General features: G+C 41.9%; 2 protein-coding genes across 3 annotated transcripts; both read left to right on the forward strand.

Annotated features, from left to right (window-relative positions):
* Positions 1–284: 284 nt before the first annotated feature.
* On the forward strand, positions 285–5,201 carry LOC110529684 (DNA repair protein RAD51 homolog A). Its single transcript, XM_021612119.3, has 11 exons — positions 285–392; positions 1,350–1,524; positions 2,072–2,231; positions 2,351–2,488; positions 2,611–2,728; positions 2,859–2,950; positions 3,103–3,197; positions 3,404–3,517; positions 3,738–3,867; positions 4,057–4,178; positions 4,326–5,201. The coding sequence occupies exons 3-11, from the start codon at positions 2,148–2,150 to the stop codon at positions 4,447–4,449; spliced, it is 1,017 nt and encodes a 338-aa protein (XP_021467794.2). The 5' UTR covers positions 285–392; positions 1,350–1,524; positions 2,072–2,147; the 3' UTR covers positions 4,450–5,201.
* A 5,303-nt stretch (positions 5,202–10,504) lies between these two features.
* Positions 10,505–14,584, forward strand: LOC110529685 (cdc42 effector protein 2). 2 transcript variants are annotated; one of them, XM_021612121.3, is made up of 2 exons: positions 10,505–10,739; positions 12,267–14,584. In XM_021612121.3, the coding sequence occupies exon 2, from the start codon at positions 12,363–12,365 to the stop codon at positions 12,981–12,983; it is 621 nt and encodes a 206-aa protein (XP_021467796.3). In that variant the 5' UTR covers positions 10,505–10,739; positions 12,267–12,362; the 3' UTR covers positions 12,984–14,584. The 2 variants fall into 2 exon arrangements, with proteins under 2 accessions (XP_021467796.3, XP_021467797.3); XM_021612122.3 differs by having other exon boundaries at positions 10,582–10,956.
* Positions 14,585–17,847: the final 3,263 nt, after the last annotated feature.

The raw sequence follows: 17,847 nt of genomic DNA on the forward strand, positions 1-17,847 counted from the left end.
AGTTTGGCTGTTTAGCCTACCTAATAATAATTAGTTATCTTAGTTTTAAGGGATCCTGAGTGGCGCAGCGGTCTAAGGCACTGCATCGCAGTGGTAGAGGCGTCACTACAGACCCGGGTTCGATCCCAGGATGTATCACAACTGGCCGTGAACAGGAGTGCCATAGGGCGGTGTACAATTGGCTCAGCGTCGTCTGGGTTAGTGGAGGGTTCAGCTGGGGTAGGCCGTCATTGTAAATAAGATTCCCAACCAATCAGAGTGCTTGAAAAGGCACATCTGGACACTGCACCCACCCACGCACACATCAGAGTGTTAGACACATTTCTGAGCACTGTTGTGGACAGTAACAAGAATACATGAATTGGGTGTGTGCATCGTAATGTAAGTTGGAGGTGAGTTTATTGGATTTATTTTTTACATGTGTAATAATGGGTAATTACCACAAATTACTTAGTAACTTTGATCAGTTTGCAACCATATGTTCTATTGTACCATTGTTACTATTATTTCATGGTGGAGTTGCCAATACTGCTTGGCATATTGTTCATATAATGTAGCCTTGTGCCCATTGCCATACGTGTCATTGTTTTATTGGTAACATAGTTTTCATATGTGCATGATACTGTAGTGCTTACCATAGTAGCCTTAGTTAATTAAAGCGGTTGTTGCGCTTCTCCCAGACTGGTCTTGGAGATCGCACATGCGCAGAGTAATTTGCGACCCTGTGGCTCAAGGGCAGATCAGATAAGAACTCAGCACAGCAGGCTCTCGCACCAGGCCGGAGAGAGAGGGTGCCATAAGTCTTTATTTTGTCAGTCTCAGTAATAGGTTTCTCTTTCTCTGACAAGAGGCTCATCTTTAGGTTATTGTTTATGCTACTGAGATTATAGCCCTGTTTATAGCTGTTATAATAGCGTAATATTATGGTTATTCATTCAAGGCTGATACTGTTATGTATCAGTAATTGTAATTGTCGAACCACAATTCATTCGGATTAACACAAATCCTATTCCACCAAGATTCACTCCCAGTCACGATTCACTCCCAGTCAAGATTCACTCCCAGTCAAGATTCATGTGAACTGACCAAAAGTGTGTGTGTGCTAAGAGGAAAAGGAAAACAACCCTTAAAAGAGATGCATCAGCATTGTTCTTACCGCACATCCTGTGGAGGGTCAGAACCCAAATCACAGTCAACATAATTGCACAAGCCAGTGAGGGCATTCACAGCTGACTGCTCAGATGGGTGACGGCACACCAGCCAAACGTTTTTAGAAATAGCAAAAGCCTTGGTTATATAGTGCTTACTGACCACTACATTTAGCTTGCTTCCATATATTGATTTTTCAGATGCAGATCAAGGGAATGAAACGGGAGTGAGGAAGTACATGTTTTTCATTGGGATGCAACCCAACACTGTCCAATCCCAGCACTCGAGGGAAGGGTTAGCGTAATTACGTAGCCTGATAAACAAGTACGTTGACTAGCGAGCGGGAGATTTTAGTTCAAGCAATAAAAACAAGAGGTAAGTGGACGCTGTTATCTAACGTTTGGATAAATCCTATCCCATAACTTAAAGTTAACATGAGCTAGCTACTATTTTGAGTTAAACATTTGGATGTAAGCCAAGTCACTCACAGACATGCCAGATCATGTAATTCAGTAGCTCAGCTGAACGAATTAGCCTAATAATGCTAGGTAACGCTACCTTTCCTGAATATCAGTCACATTCAAAGACTGTACAAGTCTCTAAACAAGAAATACAACACTTACTAGTAGGTGAACTAGCTAGCTAAATCTTATTTCACTTAGTAAGTCAATAATTATTTGATTACTAGATGCATGAACAGGCTGGAACGGTCAACTTGACCAGCTAACGTTACTTACTGTACAGTAGTTGGTTGCAATTTCCGGTTGTGTAACTTCTGTTGATAGTTAGAATAATTTCTTATTCCCGATCGGGGAAAAAATCCTGTCGTGATCAAGTGTGTTTCAGTAACTAACACAATGGAAAGCAATATTTGCCTCGCAGTTGTTTTCTCCTCAGTGAAAAATACTTACTTTTTTACTAGCTATAGAGTTATAACTCTTGCACCGTCAAAACGTTCTCCCATTTGAAAGACATACCTCACCTGTCCATAAATCAAGATGGCTGTGAGGAGCGAGGCCAGAGTGGAGGCAGAGGTAGAGGAGGAGGAGAGCTTTGGACCACAGCTACTGAGCAGACTTGAGGTAGGTGTTGGTGCATTTATTTTTTTTATTTTTTTTAACCTTTATTTAACTAAGCAAGTCAGTTAAGAACAAATTCTTATTTACAATGACGGCCTACATTTGCAATGTTTCCTACACAGCAATGTGGCATCAGTGCCAGTGACATAAAGAAGCTGGAGGAGGCAGGCTTCCACACCATTGAGGCAGTGGCCTATGCCCCCAAGAAGGAGCTGCTTAACATCAAGGGGATCAGTGAGGCCAAAGCAGACAAAGTTCTGGTTAGGTCACCTTCATTTTCCAATCTGAGTTTTTATTTTCTGCTCATTTTGGGTTGCCCACAGTTCACATTAGGTCTGATATTATGACTGTGGCTGATCTTCCTCTATGGTATTTTCTCAAGGCTGAAGCTGCCAAACTAGTGCCCATGGGCTTCACCACAGCAACAGAGTTCCACCAACGCCGAGCTGAAATCATCCAGATCTCCACTGGGTCCAAAGAGCTGGACAAGCTGCTACAGGGTGAGGCTGGGATCTATGCCAGTTACCTAGATTTTTAGAACTGTTGTCATGACTCGGGACATGATTTTTGAGTTGCCCAGATGTATTTTTTGTCATCGTGTGCGTGAAAAAGGCTTTCTCTCTCTCTCAGGTGGGATAGAGACAGGCTCCATCACAGAAATGTTTGGAGAGTTCCGGACAGGAAAAACACAGCTGTGCCACACCCTTGCAGTCACCTGCCAGGTACTTGTCATGATGCCATTTTTTCCCCCATACTAATAAAGGCAGACTTGGCTGTATACTCCTATCTCATACCAATCACATCTGCTCACAGAATATGACGATAGCACTCAGGACATTCAGTTTTTGATCTATTGTGCTTTTCCCCAACTCAGTTGCCCATTGACCAGGGTGGTGGAGAGGGAAAAGCCATGTACATTGATACAGAGGGGACCTTCAGACCAGAGAGGTTACTGGCTGTAGCAGAGCGGTGAGTTCTCTCATGGACCAACACAATAACAATGGAGTAACTACTGGGTTAAATGACACTGACAGAGATTGAAATTTGGAGCCACACTATTCCTCTACAGGAATAACGGGCATCAATGTCTGTCTGTTCAGAGAGTTACCATTGCAAATGCAGTACTTCCTTCAAAAAGCTGTATCACACCAGAAGATACTGTTGTCTTTTATTAGGTATGGACTTGTTGGGAGTGACGTTCTGGACAACGTAGCCTACGCTAGGGCCTTTAACACAGACCACCAGACCCAGCTTCTTTACCAAGCCTCAGCCATGATGGCAGAGTCCAGGTCAGGCCCATCTCCCTCCCTCTTCCTGAGGTTTCTGACCATTCAGATGTTTTTCCATTTCTCACATTACTTGCTTTCCTTCCATGTAAATACTGTTGTTTATGACATGAATTAGTGATCTGGAATAAGGGCAGTACCCTCAAAGAAATCCTAGTAAAGTACCCCTACCTCTAGTCTGCAGTGCTATAGGTCTCTAACCATATGGCCCCTTCTCTCTCAGGTATGCCCTGCTGATAGTGGACAGTGCCACAGCCCTCTACAGAACCGACTACTCCGGGAGGGGAGAGCTCGCTGCACGGCAAGGCCACCTGGGACGCTTCCTGAGAATGCTGCTAAGGCTAGCAGACGAGGTAAGTCCAGGGCTAGAATTACAGGGGTTTTGTCTGTTCGCTGAACTCCTTACCTATTGTGTTGGTCTAATACAATATGTTTATATCAGCAACGTTCTGAACCCTTCTCTGTACATCCATTTGATGTTTTTAGCGTTCATGGTATGGTCGTAACGCTAAAAACATTTTTTGACTCTCGCCTTGTCACAGTTTGGCGTTGCTGTGGTGATAACCAATCAGGTGGTGGCCCAGGTAGACGGTGCCGCCATGTTCTCAGCAGACCCTAAAAAACCTATCGGGGGCAACATCATGGCACATGCCTCCACTACCCGGTGAGTGGCTCCATTGACTCTCTTGTATTACTACTTGTACTCTTGTTCACATTTTCATGGTTTCAAACATAGCATGCCAGTCGTTAAGCCACTGGGTTCTAAAATAATACAGCTAGCTATCAAGCTAAAACCGCTCCTTGTTTTCAGACTGTACTTGAGGAAAGGCCGCGGCGAAACGAGGATCTGCAAAATTTACGACTCGCCCTGCCTCCCTGAGTCTGAAGCCATGTTTGCCATCAACGCAGATGGGGTGGGTGACGCCAAGGACTGAGCTCAGATGGCACCATACCAGGGAGTGAGAGCATGGCTGTATGTCATGTGGCTATGCCCCTCACTCGCTACCATAGACTTGCACAATGGCAGCTCTTGTGTTTGTGTGTACACACTTCCCAGAGGTAAGAGCTAAGAAAATGACTAATAGGGAGATGCTGGCCATAACTGTTGTGTTGATATGATTTTGGACTGTCCCATTGCTGAGGGAAGAATGCATTCCTACAGTACAAGAGGGTACTGTGCATAGAGAATGTTGCCTATTGCCCTAAGGAGCACAGTGATTTGCCCATGCTTAGGCTTACACTGGATACTCATTTTGTATTATACAGTATATGGGCCTATAGCAGCTTTGAGAATCAGAGGGAGCTCAACTTCACAGAAATGTGACATTTTTCACCAACCCAATGGACTTGTGAAATAATATTTCAAATCTAACTCCACTGGTAGACGTGGACATATTTAGATGTATGTTTGTGGTATTGTTTTGTTTGATTTTGTTTTTCGCGGGTGTCTGATTTTTCTACCAGTGTTTTTCATTTAAACCATCTTTGGATTTGACATTCAACTACATCAATAGATCAAATCTATTTATTTGTCAAACATCTGCCCTTAATAGAATAAACATCAGTACATGCCCCCTTACTAACAAGGTTTGACACCCTTAGCGACTACATTTTCTCTATTTGTTTGTACGTTCAAGAACCATAGTTTCTGTATAAGACACGTTGTATTAAAATTGTTTTATCATTAGATCTCCTGACTATATAAGTTATTTTAACTCTGTTTACATGATTCCACCAATTGACATGACATCCATTTGAAAGGACTGTGTATTAGAATGTTAAAGTAATATTTCTGTATCACAAAAAGACATCTCAGCGGTATTGACACCAATCGAGCTGTCATGGGACTGCAATTATAATAGCTTAAACCATATTGAACCATGTCACAGTGACGTGAAATGAAGTGGCTTCTGAAATTGACACCTGTAATAAAGAGGAGCAAAAATAAATGATTCAAATACTGAGCTATATTGTTTACTAAGAAATTGGGGGAAATTATATTTTGTATTAATACAATTGCGCAGAGAAATTTTGGGGTCAAATTTAATACCTCACCTTGCGACGATTAAAAAAAATAAATATTTATTCTGCTTATGCATCCTTATTTTGATGCAAAACCCACCACTGGTGTGCATGGCCAAAGAGATCTATTTCCATGTCATCTATCCAAAGCACCTGTTCCAATTTAAGGGCCAATTCCATTTAGCAGATTCCAGGTGTTTACATTTGTTGGATGACATGAAAATAGATCTCTTTGGCCACACACACCAGTGGAGGGTTTTGCATCAAAATAAGGGTGCATAAACAGAAAAGAAACGCATACCTACTGTAAAATATAGTGGTGGAACTTTATGGGGCTATTTGGCTTCCACTGGTCCTGGGACCCTTGTTAAGGTCAATGATGTCATGAACTTTACCCAGGACCAGGACATTTTAGCCAAGAACCTGGTTGTCTCTGCCAAGAGGCTGAAAGTTGACCGCAAGTGGATTTTCCAGCAAAACAATAACCCCAAGCACACTTCAAAATCCACAAAGAAATGGTTAGTTGACCACCAAATCAACATTTTGCCATGGCCATCTGTCTTTAGACTTGAATCCCATTGAAAACCTGTGGTTTGAATTGAGAGGGCAGTCCATAAGTGCAGACGAAGGATATCAAGGATCTGGAAAGATTCTGTATGGAGGAATGGTCTAAGACCCGAGTGGTGCAGTGGCACTGCATCTCAGTGCTAGAGGCGTCACTACAGACACCCTGGTTCGATTCCAGGCTGTATCACAACCGGCTGCTTTCCTCTCCAGACAGCCAAAGCAGTCTTCCTCTCCAGACAGCCAATAGTGGAAACCGAGACACGTTTTAGTTAGCATAGGATTGGGTGCACACTAAAGTCTTAAATTAACCCCCGAGTCGCTATGCGTTGATACTTATAAAATGTAAATTCTTAGACTCTTACCATGTACATATGTTTGTCTTCTGTTTTATTTGTTTGCTAATCAATAATTGTTTAATAAAATATCTAATAAAACCACAGACAAAAACATTTTAAAGTAGGAAAGCATAGCAAGACAGAGGTTAATTTTAAAAACTTGTCTGCTGCAACTCTGTGGAGGAATTCCTGTACTTGGTAACAAGTCAGCCCCATGTCCCAACAGACTCCCATAGTTGAGGTGATTCCATTGATTCATTTGTTGCGTGAAATGAAAGGGTTCTAGAAAAACATGTTTTTCAATGTCCATTAATATTTCTCTGCAGTCTGTCTGTTTGTTTAATCTGTCTGTCATTTTCTCTGTAGCACAGCCTTGAGGATATTAAAGATAGTATCTGTGTTGGTGATGCCTTCTCAGTGCAGGAAATTGCTGATTTTAGTCAGTACACACACAACTCACCCAGCTCCATCAACTGAAGCATCCCCAAACCACAGAACATTATTTAGCCACACAGAGAGACAGCAAAACGTCCAACACCCGGGAAGCTAGGAGCCAGAGAGACCAACATATTGGGGAACAACTTGTGAGTAATTTGCGTCATTTACTGCTTTTTAAAAGAAGCTCAGAATCTACAGAAAATGTGTAGTGTAAAAACAAATTCCTTAGTGTTACTTCATGGACCCTAACTATGCTTTCTCCATTTACTGAATTTCTGTATGAATTTACAACAAATACCCAAACACCACAGTGTTGGTTTATAAATGTAAAACCTTTGGCTGCCATGGATTTACATTGTGCAAATGTATAGTACTAATGCCATGTGTTCTCAGGCAAATAATAACGAGATCATTGCATTTCCAGTTGGGAGTACCATGTGGACGAGCCTCCCCGGGTGGTTCTGGACAAGCTGGAGAAGGTGGGCTTCTCTGTGGTGACCATGACAGGCGTGGGGTAAACAATGGTTTGGTGTCTGAACAGGGACACCATCATGTGAAAGTTGTTACTAACCACTTGGTCTCGCTGCAACAATGCATGAGTGTTTTCACCAGTCAATTAGACCTGAACTACTGCATTCACTGTGTGTTTGTTGATTGGAGGGGTGTCTATGGTCAGTGATAACTTGGGTAAGGATACACTGATGTTTTTTCTCTAGAACATATGTCGGTGTAATTTAATTGTTGATTATATAATATGACGTGGCTACAGTATTTGATGTGCCTACAGTACTGATGTCATAGTGTATTTACAGTAAAATATCATTTGGAGACATTCAAACAAATTGCACTTTGATGAAGCTACATTCACTACTGTACTACTGTGTTACTAAATTGTTGCTTGTGACAAATCCTATAGTATGTTGCACATTTGGTATCATGTATTTTTTGAGGCCTCAATAAATCATAAAATAAAAATAGCCCAGTTGTGTTTTTGTGTTATGTTTTCTCATCAAATGCTATTTATTTATGACGGCAATGTTCCAATCTACTGTATTCCTCTTGCAAACGTGTGGCCTGATTGGTGGAGTGCTACAGAGATGGTTGTCCTTCTAGAAGATTCTCCCATCTCCACAGAGGAACTCTAGAGCTCTGTCAGAGTGACCATCGGGTTCTTGGTCACCTCCCTGACCAAGGCCCTTCTCCCCCGATTGCTCAGTTTGGCTGGTCGGCCAGCTCTAGGAAGATTCTTGGTGGTTCCAAACTTCTTCCATTTAAGAATAATGGAGGCAACTGTGTTCTTGCGGACCTTCAATACTGCAGATATTTTTTGGTACCCTTCCCCAGATCTGTGCCTCTACACAATTTGCAAACATTTAGAAAAAACTGTTTTTACTTCGTCATTATGGGCTATTGTGTGTAGATTGGAGGGGAAAAACAATTGAATCAATTTTAGAATAAGGCTGAAACGTAACAACATTTGGAAAAAGTCAAGGGGTCTGAATACTTTTCGAATGCACTGTAATTTGTAGTCAGCAATAGGGGAGTGATGGCTTCCTACAAGAGCACAAAATGTGTACAACTCTAGATATCTTTGAAAAGCGAGTCAGGTAAAGAGCTGTTTTTGGTCTTAAAGCACTGTTTTATTTTTAGGCTTGAATAAGCTAAGTAGCCAATATGCAGAGGGTAGCATAATTTGTCTGGTTCTGATAATGGTATGGGAATAATAATGCATTTTATTTTGTAAAGTGGTTTCTTGCATCACAAAAGCATTTTCAGTCACCTCCTTATCTGGAGAACAAGTGGATTAACAGATTAATGTCAAGCCCTGCATGTTTTTTCAAACTTCTCATGGAATGTAGGCCTACATTGAACACCACACATTGGCTGCTACTGTAGGCTGAATGATAGAACAGCTATTTCCATGATAAAATGTTATGGGATGCATTATCTCCATTGTTTTTGATGGTAGGCCACTCTGGTAGGCCTACATTATGATCAACTAGCCACAGTAACCTACTTGAACACTGTTAAAACGGAAACTTAAAGCAGGTACAGCCTCAGTACTCACAGTAAATGCGTGCTGGAAGTTGCACAGAATTTTCCACAACATTCAAGTTTGCGCTCAGCAGACCTGAAATTTGCTCAGTGCCGAAAAAAATGAGAGGGAACACTGGTCACTGGCAAAGTAAGTTTTATTATTTGCTTGTTTGCTTGCTCTCTTTCCACAGCCCACAATAGCAGTAACTGACACAAGTGAACGAAAGAGCTTATCTGGTGATTGGCATTCCATATTGGCTACAGCAGGTCTATGGAGTGCAATGTGTGAGAACCTGCCTCTGTGCATTTTTCACAAGCTTCAGATTCATTTGGCATTGCTCATCTCCTTCCTTCTGCTGCTAAGGAGAAATGTGTATAGAATCTAAACGGTCCTTAAATGGTAGGTCATATATTCACTTTGGTTGATATTTGATTGATACCCTTCAGAGAGACAGCATGTTCTTAAGGTGTGAGAAAGAGAGTTTGTTTTCATATTAGATCAAGCTGATTATGCAACCAGTCCTTATCTAATGAATGTGAGAAGCAAACAGGGTTTGGAATGCAGGTCCCCTGACCATGTGTATCTAACAGCCGCCTCTAAGAAATCAAGGTGTTCAGCTGGTGATTTTGTAATGCAATTCCTTTTTAATATTGGAGGGGTACATTTTTTTCACTGGTCATGATCTGTAAAAGCCTAGGACCAGACTGATCATTTACTTCGCAAAACAAAATGTTGTGCGCCTTGAAAAGGCACAATTCAGAAACGACCATAAAAGTCTATGATAATGCTCAAATCCACAAATTGGCAAGAAAATGAGAAAGACATTTATCAATGCATGATATAAGATGCTCTGAGTCAGTGTTTGTAGCATACCATTATCATTGTAGTGAGAGATGAATTACATAATTTAGGACTATTATGGCAAGCTGAACATTGTGTCTGAGCAGAGAATAACTTTTTCATTAATACCGAGTGGATTGAGGAAACGGAGGTGGTGTGTGTTTGGAGAGGAGGGAGGGCCGGCCCTAGCTTTTTGGGGTATAATATTTTAGTGGTCCCCCTCGATGGCAGAGAGAAACAAAATAGTTTTATTAAAGCTAATTCTCTGCATTTTGCCATGGGGCATAGAGAAACGTTTTGGTTTTAAAGCACATTTTATGCAGTTCTACACATTTTGCCATGGGGCAGAGATACAATGTTGCAATTTTAAAACTAATTTTATGCAATTCTACTCATTGTGCAATGGGGTGAAAATGAAAGAGCTTTAAAACTGCAAAAATGTTCCTGCAATTCTACACATTTTTCCATGACTTATGCCATGTTCATATGATATCTGAGAGATTGTGACTAACAAAATCAATGTCGGCCCCCTGGAGGTTAGGGCCCCTGGGCACATGCCCTGCCGGCCTGGTCAGTTATTCGGCCATGATTACTACCACGTGTAGGTAGCTGGCTAAACTAACTTTCTAGAGAGAAAAACTGCTGAAGCACTACCAAATTGTACCTTGTGTATTGTAATATTCTAACTATCAACAGGAAGTTGAGACCCACAGGGCAAGTGATATAATCTAGAACACTTCCCCCTTTCCCTACCTTCGTTGAAAGAAACCCTAGCAGTGAAGAGTTCACCTGAGCGTCATACACCCCTCCTCTTTTGTCACACCTCCACAATAAGAGCTGACCCTCTATTCCAGAGATTATTGGGACTAGAGGACTACCTGAGAGAAGACGGTCACAAGAGAGAAGACGCACAGACAGAGATATTGATAAATCAGGGTGGAGGGACCGGTTTATCACTTTAAACTAACACAACCCAGAGACACAGGTGAGCTGATAAGGCAGTCTAGCTCAGTTTGTGTGTGCTTTAGGGTAGTAGACCTTGTCAGTGTTTCAGAGTTAGGGGCGCTTTTCGCACATGGAACGTCTAGAGAGCTGTGTGTTCTAAAACTGTAGAGAAGAGCGAGAAGAGCAAATATACTGAGAATGCATAGAAAGACTGCTTCCTGTTCACCTCACTTGTGTGGAAACAAAGATAGACACCGGTAAGCTTTTAAGACTTTTAAGCAATAAGTGAATGAACAAACAATGTGTGGCCTATATACTGTAATGGCTTTAGTTAGTGGTTCACGTCTTGACTTAGTGTCAGTGGACCAACTAATTGTCCAAATAAATGATTATTTCAATCTGGACACAACAGTTGGCCGTTTTACTGTTCCTTTGAATCATGCCAGCTACCTCAGCTTACCTGGGGCACTATCTCTGACACATTGTCCTCGTGGCTGTCTCTTTAAAAGCCCCATACAAATATTAGATGTAAAAACGAAATAATTGTAGATCCATTGGAACTAAGTTGTTAAGGATCCATGATCGGAACTATCAGGAAGATTATAAAACCTTGTACTAACTGTACAGAAAAACAGCCCACCATGGGGATTTCAACATTGTCTGAAAAATAGGCCACATTCCTTAATAGCAGCATTTTCCTCAGATGCTTTTTTGCTATGACTATAAAATACAAATAAGACAGCATCAACTTCACATTTTAGGCAAATTAGGAAAGTCCCTAACCAGGTTGTCTTCCAGTAAACCATTTTCCTTAGAATTCTCAAGGCACTGTTCCTTTACAGGTAACATGAAACACTGCCCTGGGGAAAAACGCTCACCTTCTTAATGAGAAGAAATGTGATACTACCAGTTACAACAAGCCACGACTGCAACACTGTCTCAAACGTTCAAGTAGCTTTAGACACATAAACACAGTGTGAACACTGACAACGAGTGAAACCAAAGCTAAAGCAATCACAGAAACACCAACAGTCAAAGAAAAAAGCATTTTTATCAGGTCAGAGATAAAAGTAATGGCCCTGAAATAAAACAAGTCTCCAAGGTTACTTATTAACAGACTAATGTGCCTCAGTGTTCACTTTCCAGTACAAGAGGTTGTTTAGACTTTTCCTTCCACGAGACAAATAATTCAGCATTCAGCACTCTTTAGGCATCAATTCTTACTAGATTAAGGTCACACCCATGACAAAACCTTTGTGCCGCAAGCTGTGTGTGTGAAGTTACACATGTATACAAGAAAAACAGGTTATTTTATTATACAGTCGTGGCTGCAGTTACCAGTCCATATATGGCCATTGCTAGCTACCGATCTCAACCTGGAATCCAATTTCATGACAATCGTGGCAAATGATCATGATGATCATAACAATTGTGGCAAAGGTTGTTTAGCGTTGGCATTTTTAGGCTGTGTAGCTATGAAATGCCAAAATAAAATAACAAAAGAAGGAGTATCAAATCATTTGAAGTGAGTTTTCTTAACCTAGTTTGTTTGTCCTCACATTTTCAGAGCTGCCTAAAGGTCAACTGGACCCTTCAACTGAGTGACCTCCACTTCAGCCTAAAAGTGTTGAACTCACTGACAGTACACGCCATTAAGTCCAAGATGCCTCTGAAGACCACCTTGTACCTCAAATCAGCCAGCACGCGCTGGCCCCGCAAGCAGAAGCGCCGTGAGCTGCTATCAGTCAACATGATCAGCCTACCCTTGGGTGACTTCCGCCACCTCTCCCACATCGGATTGGATGCCCACGGAGATGTCTTCGGCGACCTCGCAACCTTCCAGCGGACCGGAAGTCTCATCCTCCACAGCTCTCAAAGCCACCAGGACCTCTACTCAAACATCACCCCCAATGAGACCCCCCCACCCCCACCCAAGCCCCCACGCCTCCTCAGCCCAGAAGAGATGGATGCACAGGCCTCCAAAGCCAGAACCCATCCCCAGAGGTGCCTCTTTCTGCCTTTACTGGATGTTGTGGAGGTGGTGGCGCATGACAGGTTGCACCACGAAGAGGAGGTAAAGCAGGAGCAGGAAAAGAAGGAGGAGGGAGGGTTAACGATGGGGCCGGATGGATCCGAATTGAACACGGCCCTCCAACAGGCTCCTTGTCCCCCAGTGGAGGCCCCTCCAGGGGTCGATGAAGACTCGTCTTTTGTCCTGAACCTTGACTTGGGGCCGTCCATACTAGAAGACGTGCTGCAAGTGATGAACCAGCTTCACCAGTGAGACTTTGAGAAGTGTGGCCCTCGTGTAATATATTTTATTCTAAGGGCCTTTCAAGAAACACAACATATATAGGGGAGAAAGGGGTTGTGTCATGGATGGAAAAATGAGCTGGACTATTTTCAATTGCCAGGATGCAAATTGGCACATTTATTTTTAATTACTGTCTTCATAGAAGACAGATTGTACAATATTTTCTTATTTTGGATGCAAGATGATTGGAGCCTCTATTGTTAGTTTGGCTAACTAGAGCAATGTGTCATATCTGGGTCAATGCTTTGAACAGTTGCCTTTCTCAGGTGAAAGCTCTGTGAGCCAATGACACTCCACCTGGATCATGTGACTTTTGTAACGCAGGTGTATAGAGGAGACATGTTGTGAAAGGTAAGAAAGACAGACGGTAAACTACTTATGAGACATAGCTCTGAGGCAGATGTTTATCTGACAACTTCTATTGTGAAACACTGAAATAAGACTGGTGGATTTTGCTTTTCAATGTTTAGGCCTACTATACAGGGACAATGAACACTAGCTCTCCCATAGTCAGACATAAGCAGTAGCAATAAGGACAGAAGCTGGGTCATTCTACGAAATGAGTCCCTTTTGCATCCCTTTGATATTTTAAGTATAAATTGTGCACCAATCTAACATTTTAAAAGCCTTTTTTTTCATATGAATCAATACTTGCTAAAGTGCCAAATCTATGCACCCTCTGTGACTTCTAGGAAGATTTTAACCCGCTTAACTCCAACATTTCTCCAAGTTGTCACCATCATTGTAAAGCCCTAGTTGTTTGGTTGCTTCGACAAAGTAATTTCTTCATGTGATTAGTGATTCATTTTTAGGTAAAAAAAAAAAACGTGTCCCTCATTTTAAGGTCAACCCTGTTAAGTGAACTGAACTCTGGTGTTAATATGGTGAAACTGTTACTTTAAAAAAAAACATTGAACATCTAATAGTCAAATCATAATGTAATTTCAGTTTTTTTTTTTGTGTTGAAATACTGAGTGGGTCAAGCATAACACGTCAAACTTGTTACCCATAGATTGACAATTACACATTTTTGTATAGCTTGCATTCAATTGCTCCTTCCTGTTGCACACAACAAGCTTCCATTCCTCATGTCACAAGGGGATTTATTGCTGATTTAAGATGAAATCGTCAACCCTGTTTATATCGCAGAATGTTAAAATTAGTTGAAATAAAATGTTATTTTTGGGGGGGACCAAGTTGCACTACCCAAAAGGGACTTATTTCTAAAATGACCCAGCAGACTCACAAGAGTGTATATAGATAGGCCTATTTTATATTTCTTGTTTTTCTTACCAAGGGGAAAGTTCAAATCTTTAGGAATATAAAACTGTATAAGTCTATTATAAGTTATTACAGGGTTTATGGTGTGACTGTGAACAGTATCAGTCTATAATAAATGTCTTTAGAAAATTAAAGCTCACTGACAATCCTCTCGTTCCTCATATCATAAACTTTTAGATATAATTTTGTTTTTTTGCTAAGGTGGAGCATGAACTCTGCCCGGCACAAGGAAATCACATTTGTGCACAACCTGTAAGCTTTCATTTGTAAAATAAAAACCATAAAGCCAAGTAAAGATGCCTCTTATCGTTCGCATCGCTGAGCCAATCTTATTCTTTAACAACACTGCCACCTACTGGTGCCCTATCTTCTAACAACTATCACATCAGTTTGTCATTCCTCACCACCCGATGGCAGTATTTCCCAGCCTTTTATTGGGTGGCATGTAGTTTACTTCATTATTTAATGGTCAAGTCGGTACATGGCGATTATTTGATAGATAGATAGACACATCTTTATTTATCTCACTCAAGCTCTTTGACAGAAACTGAAATCAATAATAATCCATACATCTAATTTGCCCAATAACAAATACAAATGTAATAAGAAACTGATGAATTTATTAACTATATACTCAATATGGCCTTACATCTTTATAGTATGCTTTTACCACACTCAGACAGTTAGAATTTGGCAAATTTTCCTCCCTGTATCCTATTTAATATCCTACATTTGTTCACTCTACTCTTGGGATTCAGAAAATCTCAACAATGGGACTGAGGCACAACCACACCATTGATTCTCTTCCACATCTGTGTGTGAGATAACATGAATCAGCTTTTGTCTGGCCCAGAATCACTATGTCAGGCTAGATCTACATCCCACTGCTGACCAGGGAAATTTCTAGGATTTGAAGACATTGGGGGCTTAGCCCAAAGCCAGTAGGGGGGTCCGGAGATGTCCTTCCCTAGTAAGAGAAAAGGAATTTCAACAGCTAAATGCATGAATTTGGTGCACTTTGAGATGAACATTGAGAGATTAGATCTTTTTCAGGAAACTTGCACTTGCCACAGCAGACACTGCCAGTACTCAATTACAGTAGCTACTTTGGGTCTCGCTACTCTGGAACACTCTCTATTCTGGAACACATACAGTACCAGTCAAAAGTTTGGACACACCTACTCGTTCCAGAGTTTTTCTTGATTTTTACTATTTTCTACATTGTAGAATAATAGTGAAGACATCCAAACTATGAAATAACACATGTGGAGTCATGTGGTAACCAAAAAAGTGTTATAAACAAAATATATTTTATATTGAGATTCTTAGCCACCCTTTGTCTTGACAGCTTTGCACACTATTGGCATTCTCTCAACCAGCTTCATGAGATAGTCGCCTGGAGTGCATTTCAATTAACAGGTGTGCCTTGTTAAAAGTTGATTTGTGGAAGGTCTTTTAATGTGTTTGAGCCAGTCAGTTGTGGTGTGACAAAATAAGGGTGGTATACAGAATATAGCCCTATTTGGTAAAAATCCAAGTCCATATTAAGGCAAGAACAGCTCAAATAAGCAAAGAGAAATGACAGTCCATCATTACTTTAAGACACGAAGGTTAGTCAATCCGGAACTTTGAAAGGTTCTTGAAATGCAGTTGCAAAAATCATCAAGCGCTATGATGAAAATGGCTCTCATGAGGACCGCCACAGGAAAGGAAGACCAAATAAATGCTTAACAGAGTTCAAGTAACAGACACATCTCAACATCAACTCTTCAGAGTAGATAACCTGGCCTCCACAATCCCCCCAACTTCAACCCAATTGAGATGGTTTGGGATGAGTTGGATCACAGAGTGAAGGAAAAGCAGCCAACAAGTGCTCAGGATATGTGGGAACTCCTTCAAGACGAGGTACGATCACGAATATCCTATCAATGGGACATCAAACACTGTAATATCCTGTTTCACAGAATCGTGGCTGAATGACGACATGGATATTCAGCTAGCGGGATACACGCTGCACCGGCAAGATAGTGGGCAAGATAGGGGGGGGGGGGTCTGTGCATATTTGTAAACAACAGCTGGTGCACGAAATCTAAGGAAGTCTCTAGATTTTGCTCGCCTGAAGTAGAGTATATTGGGATAAATTGCAGGCCACACTACTTGCCTAGAGAGTTTTCAGCTATACTTTTTGTGGCTGTTTATTTACCACCACAGACAGATGCTGGCACTAAGACCGCACTCAGTCAGCTGTATAAGGAAATAAGCAAACAGGAAACCACTCACCCAGAAGCGGTGCTCCTAGTGGCCGGAGTCTTTAATGCAGGGAAACTTAAATCAGTTCTACCAAATTTCTATCAACATGTTAAATGTGCAAACAGAGGGAAAACAATTCTAGGTCACCTGTACTCCACACACAGATACGCGTACAAAGCTCTCCCTCGCCCTCCATTTGGTAAATTCGACCACAACTCTATCCTCATGATTCCTACTTTCAAGCTAAAATTTAAGCAGTAAGCACCAGTGACTCGGTCTATAAAAAGTGGTCAGATGAAGCAGATGCTAAACTACAGGACTGTTTTGCTATCACAGACTGGAACATGTTCCGGGATTCCTCCGATGGCATTGAGGAGTACACCACATCAGTCACTGTCTTTATCAATAAGTGCATCGAGGACATCGTCCCCACAGTGACTGTACGTACATACCCCAAACAGAAGCCATGGATTACAGGCCACATTCACACTGAGCTAAAGGATAGAGCTGCCACTTTCAAGGTGCGGGACTCTAACCCGGAAGCTAATAAGAAATCCTGCTATACCCTGTGACGAATCATAAAACAGGCAAAGCGTCAATACAGGGCTAAGATTGAATCATACTACACCGGCTCCGACACTCGTCTAATGTGGCAGGGCTTGCAAACTATTACAGACTACAAAGGGAAGCACAGCCGCGAGCTGCCCAGTGACACGAGCCTACCAGACGAACTAAATCACTTCTATGCTTGCTTCGAGGCAGGCAACACTAAGGCATGCATGAGAGCATTAGCTGTTCCGGACGACTACGTGATCACGCTCTCCATAGCCAATACATGGACAAAAGGTACACATATGTGAGAACGTTATTCATTGACTAAAGCTCAGCGTTTAACACCATAGTACCCTCAAAGCTCATCACTAAGCTAAGGATCCTGGGACTAAACACCCCCCCTGCAACTGGATCCTGGACTTCCTGACAGGCCACCCCCAGGTGGTGAGGGTAGGTAGCAACACATCTGCCACGCTGATCCTCAATACTGGAGCCCCAGGGGTGCGTGCTCAGTCCCCTCCTGTACTCCCTGTTCACCCACGACTGCATGGCCAGGCACGACTCCAACCCCATCATTAAGTTTGCAGACGACACAACAGCTGTCTCACCGATAACGATGAGACAGCCTATAGGGAGGAGGTCATAGACCTGGCCGGGTGGTGACAGTATAACAACCTATCCCTCAATGTAACCAAGACTAAGGAGATGATTGTGGACTACAGGAAAAGGCGGACCGAGTATGCCCCCATTC

Source organism: Oncorhynchus mykiss, chromosome 8, assembly GCF_057628025.1.
Source record: "Oncorhynchus mykiss isolate SJ-2025 chromosome 8, ASM5762802v1, whole genome shotgun sequence".
Taxonomy (NCBI): domain Eukaryota; kingdom Metazoa; phylum Chordata; class Actinopteri; order Salmoniformes; family Salmonidae; genus Oncorhynchus; species Oncorhynchus mykiss.

What these genes read in the sequence shown, in the direction of transcription:
- LOC110529684 (XM_021612119.3), top strand. Translation starts at nt 2,148, where the DNA reads ATGGCTGTGAGGAGCGAGGCCAGAGTGGAGGCAGAGGTAGAGGAGGAG. An exon ending in GCCATGATGGCAGAGTCCAG is followed by an intron (nt 3,518 to 3,737) that starts GTCAGGCCCATC and finishes CTTCTCTCTCAG; the next exon opens with GTATGCCCTGCTGATAGTGG. An exon ending in TGCTAAGGCTAGCAGACGAG is followed by an intron (nt 3,868 to 4,056) that starts GTAAGTCCAGGG and finishes GCCTTGTCACAG; the next exon opens with TTTGGCGTTGCTGTGGTGAT.
- LOC110529685 (XM_021612121.3), top strand. Translation starts at nt 12,363, where the DNA reads ATGCCTCTGAAGACCACCTTGTACCTCAAATCAGCCAGCACGCGCTGG.